The 9624-nt window shown below is 35.9% G+C and overlaps 1 protein-coding gene across 1 annotated transcript; it reads right to left on the bottom strand.

Annotated features, from left to right (window-relative positions):
* Positions 1 to 3162: 3162 nt before the first annotated feature.
* On the bottom strand, positions 3163 to 3699 carry LOC106694087 (uncharacterized). The gene has a single exon (XM_053737004.1). It carries the CDS (start codon positions 3697 to 3699, stop codon positions 3163 to 3165), a length of 537 nt encoding a protein of 178 aa, XP_053592979.1.
* Positions 3700 to 9624: the final 5925 nt, after the last annotated feature.

The raw sequence follows: 9624 nt of genomic DNA, 5'->3' as shown, positions 1-9624 counted from the left end.
CATCTGTAGCGAGTAAATACTGAAGTTCCTTTAGTTGCCTCGATCCTGCTGCGAATTCTTTCTTTAGCGTGGCGTCTGCTCCTACAAAATTTGTACCACAGTCCGAGTATAGGATACTGCAGGTGCCTCTTCGACTAGTGAATCTTCTAAATGCTGCGACGAAAGCGTCAGTAGAGTAGTCGGTGACAATTTCAATGTGTATAGCGGACGTAGCGAGACATACAAACACAGCGATCCATCCTTTATAGGGTTTGGCACCTCGACCTCGGAAAGTCTTCAGTGTTACTGGCCCAGCGTAGTCTATTCCAGTGTGTAAGAATGCTTTAGATGGTCTTACACGAGCAGATGGCAATTGTCCCATTAATTGTTGTGCACGAACACCTCTATGTCTCGTGCACACGACGCAGCGAAGAATATGTGATCTGACTGGAACTCGACCACCTTCTATCCAGACAGATCTCCGTAGATCAGCGAGAGTCAATTGAGTTCCCCCATGGAATGTTCTTTGATGCGAATGATCTATCAATAGCGTACTTAAGCGTGATGACCTTGGTAAAATGGCTGGATTTTTCTGTTCATCATCCAGCAGCGAATTCTTCAAGCGACCGCCGACTCTGAGTACTCCGTTGTAGTCGACGTAGGGAATCAATTTAGCGAGATGATGATTTCGCTGTAGAGAATCACCATCTTTCAATAGCTTCAGCTCTTGCGAATAGTACTGACTTTGAGTATACTTGATCAGCAAAGTCTTAGCGAGTTCCAGGTCAACTGTAGAGAGTGGTGTGTCCAGTGAGGACTGTGGCACTTTTTTAAATTTAGCGATGGCACGAAGACAGATTCCAAGCGTGCGAAGTAATGGTGACAACTTAGAGAATTTTTCTAGTAGCGTGTATAGCGGGTGTGAATCTGCCTTGAAGATGGTAAAAACCAGACCTGGACGTTCTTCAAGATGTGATACCGTCTGCGTAGGGATAGCAAAAGATGGCCAGTTATCATTTGATTGACTGAGCCACTTTGGTCCCGTCCACCATAGCGAATGCTGTTCTAGTTTGGCTGCGATTAGACCTCTTGAAGCGCAGTCAGCTGGGTTAAGTTTCCCAGGAACAAAATCCCAGTTGACACTTGGTAGCGATTCTTGAATCTTGGTAACTCTGTTGCGAATGTAGACTTTCCATCTAGCTGGGTTGTTTCGTATCCACGTTAAGGATACAGCGGAGTCTGTCCACATGAAAACTGGAACGTTTTCAAGTTTCAAAATCTTCTTGACGTAGAGTACCAGTTGAGCGAGTAAGACAGCGGCATTGAGCTCCATTCTTGGTATAGTTATAGGCTTCAGTGGCGCAACTTGTGTTTTGGCACACACTAGCGAAATATTGGAACTTCCAGTAGCGTCAGTAACTTTTAGATAAACTACAGCAGCCATAGCGAGTTGTGAAGCGTCAGAGAATCCATGTAATTCGATTGATACACCATTTTTTACATGATTCCAGCGAGGTATCTGAATCTTCGAGATCTGATGTAGTTCATCTCGAAACAAATTCCATTCTTGAAGAAGCGACGGTGATAGCGTAGCATCCCAGTCAAAGTTCTGCAGCCAGAGCTTCTGCATGAACATCTTGGCTCTCACTGTCACTGTCACACATCAGACTGTCTGTAGTGTGTATTGACAAAGTGTTGTTCACACTCTTCTTCTTCTTCAGTATAGCGTGTAGCGAATTCTGTCTGTGGCTCTTCTTGGTACCAAAACTTGCTTAACAAGTCTTGTAGTTGATCATCAACAGCGACATGATGACCATAAGCGGTCAATTTTGATGTAGCGGTGTCCACAGATCCATATATGATCCAGCCAAGCGATGTTGACTGAGCGATTGGGTCATTGTCACTTCCTTTTCGTATTTTAGCGTTGATTATATGTGCAGCTGGTGCTGCACCCAGAATGATGTCAATAGGTCGTGATGTCAAGAAGTCTGGATCAGCGAGTTGTAGCCCAGTTATATGTGGCCATTTCTTCTTTTTAGTTAGCGTAAATGACGGTAAGTTTACAGTCAATAGAGCAAGCACATGAGCTTGGATGGTAATAGAAGCGTTGTTGTGTAGCGAATGCAGCGTCATCTTGCATGACCCAAGCGAATGCCCAGCTGACACATTACCAATTCCACGTAATGGTACAGCTGCTTTACTGAGTTGAATATCCAGCTTCTTGATTAGCGAATGCGTCACGAAGGATAACTCCGATCCTTGATTAATAAGTACACGGGCTGTACATGTACTTCCTGTTAGCGAATTCAACTTAACAATAGTGGTAGCGAGTAAAACATTGAGCGAATGAGCTGAAAGCAGACTAAGTTAGCGAATTCAAACCAAAAGTTACCAAAATTGGAACTATTTGTTACCTGGGTCAGCTGCAGGAGCGTCCTGTGCTGGTTTAGCGGCAGCACCATCGTCAAGATGAGTTGACGTATGATGTGGCTGATCACAATGGCGGCACTTCTGCTTAGTCCTGCAATTAGCGTAGCGGTGGCGTCCCAAACAGTTGAAGCATAAGCGGTAATGCTGAACAATCGTTCTTCGGTTCAGTGGCGACGCCTTCTGGTAGCTGGGGCAAAAGAGAACGAAATGCTTCTCCTTGCAGATTGGGCACATGCCCGGTTCACTCGTACGATCCTTAGGAGTGAAAGCGACGTAACTAGCAGAACCAGTGGATGTAGATGGCGTTGATCTGGCAGGAGTAGCGGATTTATTGCTCACAAACTTAACTTGTTTGGTTGTAGCGGCTGACTTAGCGTAAGACTTTGGTGATGATGGTCTCTCACTAGCACTCTTATATTGCGTAGAGGTTATTTTCGCGCCAATCTCTGAGTTTTCCCACGCACGAACCTTGGCCTTGAGCATATCGTGCAGCTGTTGGTAAGTGGGAAACTCATTGGATAACCCAAGCGAAGCCATCCATTCCACTCTCAAATCAATTGGAATTCCCAATGCAGCGATAGCGTCTAGCGATTTTTTGTTGGCGAGTAGAAGCGCATCCAGATCGGCAGCAGAGTGTGACGTTAGCGGTTGGCGATCCAGCAAATCATCGATATGCATATCGAGCAATCGACGTGGATTTGTGTAGCGAGTATTCAGCAACTCCCAAGCGGGTTGGAAAGCGTCATCTGTGATCTAGAGATTAGCGAGTAGTGCAGCGGCCTCACCTTTTACCTGCGTCTTCAGGTAATGCATTTTTTGCGACCCGGTCAGCGAATCTTCATTGATGACTAGTGACGTGAACAAGTCCTTGAACGAGTCCCACTCGTCATACGACCCTTGGAAAGTTGGCAGCTTGATTTGTGGCAAGTTAGACTTGTGAACTCCACCAAAGTAAGCGGTCTGATCATGATTAGCGGGCTGAACTTCATGAGCAGGTTCTGGAGCGGGTCTAGCAGCGCTGAGTCTCACTCTAAGAGAGGTATAAGCAACGTTAGCGGTTTCATGAGCGTTACCTGTATGATATTCGTTGGTAATGATCTCAGGTACGTCTTCGTATAGCCTCTCGTGAGTCGAATTGAAGCGGTTCCACAAATCCGTCAGGATGGCGAGTTCAGCGTCAATGGCGGCGGCACCTTGGGTAGCGAGTACAGCGTCAGTCAAGCGGTTGGACATATTGCGCATCGTGTCGATGCGTTGCATTTGAAGAGCGATTTGAGCTTCGGCGGCCATCTTGTTAATACGTGGCACACAAAATGGACGCGATGACGTGAAACCGACGCTAAGTTTTCGATTTTTTCTGGTTTAAAAGTCTTTTTACACCGGTGTGTAAAATAGATCACCCTGGGCAGCACTCTAGCAGTGCTCAGCAATGCCCACGGCACTTAGCGATTTTCACGACACAGAACTGACACTACACTTTTTTTTTTCTCACAATTTTTTTTGATTTTTAATTTAAAATAATTTTTTAATTGTTTAAATTTCGCCAGATCCGGCTCGAAGGACCAAAATGTAAAATGAGCGAATAAACTAATGGATCTGGTTTAGGCGAGTTTTGCTAAACAATTAAAAAATTACACAGATTTTATTATAAAATAAATTATAGATTTATTTACATTGATTTACACCTTAAAATTATGAGAAATATATACAATAGCGAATGCGACTAGATAAATTTATACGCGATAGCGAATGCAACTCAGTTATTTTATTCACGTATAAAAATTGACACGTGGTCAGTAGCGGTTACTTCAATGATAATTAAATCACAATTAATTATCGTCACAAGAACAATTTATTTATTCTCAATAAATAGCAGACTTGATGTACTGTCTAAGTATTGAGGATAATTTGGCGTAGCGATTTGATTTAGTTTCACACAAGTTAATAAGCGAAGCGGTTCAAGCACGAGGTTGCACGTAGCAAAGACACGTTGTAGAATCTCTGAGCTAAGCGGTTAGACAGATAGATAGTTGTAGAATGAATAATGGTAGCGTCGTTGAATCGTCGAGAAGCTTCGTGTCGACGTGGCAGCCTTGCTGCATATAACGAATTTTCCTATTGGCTTGAAAGCGCGCCAACAGGTATCAGTTGATAGCGAGCTCTCTCATAGGCTGACCAATATAAAACGAATTTTGTGATTGGTCAGCTTGTAGCGGGTTCTCAGGACGTCTTGACACGATCCTGAGTTAGAAATTGTATGTGCCGGGCCCAAATAGCGAGTGACCCGGCACTATTCTGACCTTCAGTCAGTAGCGAGCTCGGCTTCTCCCGAACCGAGCGGAAATGCACGAAGCTTGATTTAAATTAATCAAGCTCGTGACTGAACACACACATTTTTATTAATCGTGAATGATTTAATTAATTAATTTAATAAAATAATCTTTTTACATTTATTTTATTTTTAATTATTCAACTAATTTGTTTTATTGTAACAATAATAATAAAGCAATATTGATATTTAACAAATATACTTTATTTATTATCTTTATTTTTCCAACTCCTTTTCACAAACCATGCAACCATTGAATCAACAAGATTTTTCTATTATAATTAATAATGGTTTATTAGAAGATCATCATATTGATTATTTTGCTTTCCTTCTTCACAAACAATTTAGGTATCTATTTTTAGAAAGTTGGTACGTTCAACATCCAGAATTAATTAGTGAATTAGATGCTAATAAAGCTCATATTCATATACTGCATAGCCGTGATACGGCGTATGATTATAATGCAAATGATAAATACGGTACTGATCATTGGGTTTGCTGCTATTATGATACAAAAAAAATTTATATTTTCGATTCAGCGAAAAAAAATCTTCTTCACAATAATCATAAAATTGTTCTAGAAAGATTTTACCCCAAATTTGTATTTAATGATAGTACGATTGAATTCCCTGATGTACAAGCGCAGCCAAATAATTTTGACTGTGGTGTTTATTCGATAGCATTCGCTACGTCTTTAGCTTTAGGCCAGTGGCCAATAAGAAGTAATTTTCTTTATAATCATCGTAAAATGCGTCCACATTTGATTGGAATATTTAATAAAAAGATTATCTCTGGTTTCCCACAGATAATTACAAAACCAGGTACGCATAGAGTTTGTTCAACAATTACGAATGAATGTAATCAACAAATCGGCAGTGATTATACATTAAAATCGATCAAAAGAGAAAATAATTTTAAAAGAAAAAATTTAAAGATTCATGAATATGATCAATCAATGAATTCAGTTATTAATAATGACAAGCAATCTAAGCAAAATTTGATTATTGAAGATGAATCGGTTAAAAACAATAATAATTCTAAACGAAAAAAATTTAAGATTCCCGAATGTGATCAATCAGAGAAGCCAATTCTTAGTAATAATAAACAATCTCGACAAAGTTTGAATATTAAAGATAAGTCGGTCAAAAACGGTAATAATTCAAAACGAAAAAAATTAAAAATTCATGAATGTGATCAATCAATGAAGCCAATTTTTAGTAGTGATGAAGAATACACTCAAAATTTTAATATTAAAGATAAATCGGTCAAAAACAATAATAATTCTAAACACAAAAATGATAAGCAATCTAATCCGAATTTAAATATCAAAGATGAAAATTCAAACAATAACTGTCAACTTCAGCAACAATTAAATTTTAATAAACAGTCATTAAGGAATTCACTCAAAAAAAAAATAGAAATTACCGCACTAAAAGAATTAGCACCATCAAAACGTAGAAAAACTAAGAACAAGAAAACTTTACCGCTAATACATGAAAAGTATTTAAATATGGTTTTAAATGGAGATCAATTACAAGATGAACACATCTATCAATTTAAATTAATTTTAGCTAGTTGTTCAAATTATGATCATCGTGACACACTATATTTAGCAAGACCTGAGAAAATTGTACCTGTTCCACGACTTGAAAAACACATTCAAATATTATACAGCAATGATAAACATTGGATATGTACATATTATGACACAAAAAAAATTTATGTATATGATTCTTTGAATAAATTTTCATTAGATAATGATCAAAAAATTTTTTTACAAAAATTATATCCATACTTAGACATCAATTTAGCATCATCAGTTGTGTATCTTAAAGTACAAAACCAACCAAATGGTAGTGACTGTGGTGTGTTTGCTATTGCATTTGCTGTATCTTTATTATATAGACAAAAGCCAGAGAATATTGTCTATGATCATCGTCTTATGCGTTCACATTTATTCACAATATTTCAAACGAATGTGCTAAAATCATTCCCAACTATTAATAATACTGATTCATCAGGGCATAAAACTCTAAATCAAATAAAAATAGCAGAAAGTAGAGCTCTTCGTTCTCGTATTCGTAGAGAACATTTAAAAATTTCAAAAACTAATCTGTCTGAATTATTATTAGATAATAAACAAAGTGACTCATTTGATTTAAAAGAAAAATAGTACGAACAGAACCTATTTCCAATCAAAGCGGAGACAATTTAATTTCTGTAGGGCTGAAATCTTCAGATTTTCTTAATAAAGTTACTGCCACAGAGTCGACGATTGTTAATATTAGTCAAAATTATTGCACAAAAAATTTCGTAGCAACAACTGACGTTGTTATAAACAAAAAGAAATTCAAGAGACAAAAAAGTAAACATTGTTATAATACAATTAATAAAACTTCATTAAAAGAAAAAGTTACTGCTGCGAAAAAAATTGTGGCAAAATATTGTAGGAATGATATGAAGAAAAGTTATATAAAAATGAAATTATCCACTGACGAGTGTATAAAGCGATTAGTTTTAGCCATGGACATAGAAAATTCAGCTGAACAGTATTTGGGAGCTCAATTGATTATTAAATGGTGTATGTGTCAGAGGAAAAATTACATGAATACATTAAGAAATACGATACAAAAATTAAAAAATAAAGCCGAATACCATCTTTTAAATTTGGATCCTAATTCAACTAAAGATGTAGACAATTACAAAAATATGTGTGGTAAATCACTTCATTATAAATCCACTGAATCATACTATTATGATACATCATATTCATTTGATAATTTACAGAACCAAAGTATTGCCATTAATTTATTAGGTCAATCTGTGAATGTTTTACCATTGATAAAAGATAAAAAAGTTGAAAAAAAATGGCATTGCAACAACTATTGTCGAACAAATTCGGAAGTAGAAGTATATCAACAATATGAAAACTTTCTGGAAAGCTTGAAAACGAAAAATTTAAATAATTGTATGCAATTTTTAAATCAATTATTTTTGAATCACTCAGTTGATAAATTAGGTCATTACCACTTTTGTTATCAAGATTTCAGTTTTTGTAAATCACAATTCACTAGTATCGAGTTATTATCATCTCATTTTCCTTCTGTAAGGTATATTAAACGACTTATATATACAATGAGAGAAGTTCTAAATAAATTAAGTAAATTAGATAGAGCATTAGAAACTGGAGACTTAAAATTTTTAATGTGTATAATGAATAAAATGAAAGAAGAAGGTGATTTATTAGATAAAGAACAAGATGAATCATGTTTGAACGAAGATGAAATACAGAATGAATTTAAATCAGCATTTATAGCTTTTACAAAACGGTCCTTGGAATTACCGCGCTACAAATGTATATCTTGTCAAAAATTATGTTTTATAAAAAATGTCATTGATCTGAGTAAAATGCGTAATCCCATATCAGGTGAAATATGGGATAATTTAACTAATTTCATTAATGAACACGACCCGAATCTAAACAGTAACTTTATTTGTGTTTATTGCTCAAGAAAAATTCGTTTAAAAATTTTACCTCCGACTTGTATATTAAATAATATGTATGTTGGAACAATACCAAATGAACTAGTTACATTAAACGATTTAGAAAAAATTCTTATTCAACGAGCGAAATCGTTTCAAGTAGTTCAAAGGTTAGGAACAGTTGCTAAAAAAAATTTACCGCATACTATGCAAATACAGAAACTGAAAGGTCAAATATTTCATCTTCCTTTACCCATAGAAGAAACGTTAAAAAGAATTTGTTCAACGACAGATCCAATAAACATAAATCACGAATTATACATCGTAGTTCGTAGTATACCTACAAAATCTAAAACCATATGGGAAAATTTGGTTAACTTAGAAAAACTTTTTAAAACATTGATATGGTTAAAGAAGAATAATCCTCTTTATGCTGAAATCAAATTACCAGAATGTCCCAATAATTTACGTGATTGGCTAGATAAGAAAAATATTGAATTTCATATCGAAGCTAGTGACGATAAAAATTACGTGAATGAAATAAATATTGAAAACATTAAAACTTCTGAACTTAATGTGAGTGTTGAAAATGCTGGTGAAGAAGAAATGGCAATCGATGACCGTATAAATACAAAAAACAAACATATTGGAGCAGAAGAGCAAAATGAAAAAATTGATATCAATGAAAATAGAAAAATATCTTTATCAACAATACAAGTTGTTAAAGATCATTCCTATAGTAATTCATTACGATCAATACGAAGTGATATAGATCAAGATCATAGCTACACCAAACTATCTTTATCTAAACACGAAAATATTATTGGAGATCACTGCGATAACAATTCACTTTTATCAGTAAATAACGATAAAAATATGGATGAAAACATTGTTGAAATTAAGGAAAGTAAAGATACTCGACAACGAGCTATGTTAACTCCAGTATCAGATCCAGATGGATCGCAATATGCCCAATACACTATATACCCTCTTCATGATAAAAGAATTAACGACTCATCAACGAATATGTATCAAATGTTGAAGGTTAATGATAAAGCATTGGATAACCGAATGAAAACACTCGATTTACAGTGTTTTCCAGATTTATATCCTTATGGTAAAAATGGTCAAAATGAAGACAGAAAAGTACCTATAACTGCTTTTAATACATTAAAGCAAGATTAATGTCAGCCGATTCCCGTTTTCGTTTAAATCAACAATATCTTTTTTATTTATTGAATGATTCTAATATTCGGCAACTCGGTCAAGGTATTTTTCATACATTGAATGTTACAAACCCTCGTGAAAAATATACAGCTGAAGGTTATTTAAAACATTTAAAAAGTGGTCAACTTGAAGCGAATTTAACAACCCTTTTAGCTCGACTTCGAAATTCAGAACAA

This window comes from Microplitis demolitor, chromosome 2, assembly GCF_026212275.2.
Source record: "Microplitis demolitor isolate Queensland-Clemson2020A chromosome 2, iyMicDemo2.1a, whole genome shotgun sequence".
Lineage (NCBI taxonomy): Eukaryota > Metazoa > Arthropoda > Insecta > Hymenoptera > Braconidae > Microplitis > Microplitis demolitor.
This window is presented reverse-complemented; position numbering and strand designations above follow the sequence as displayed.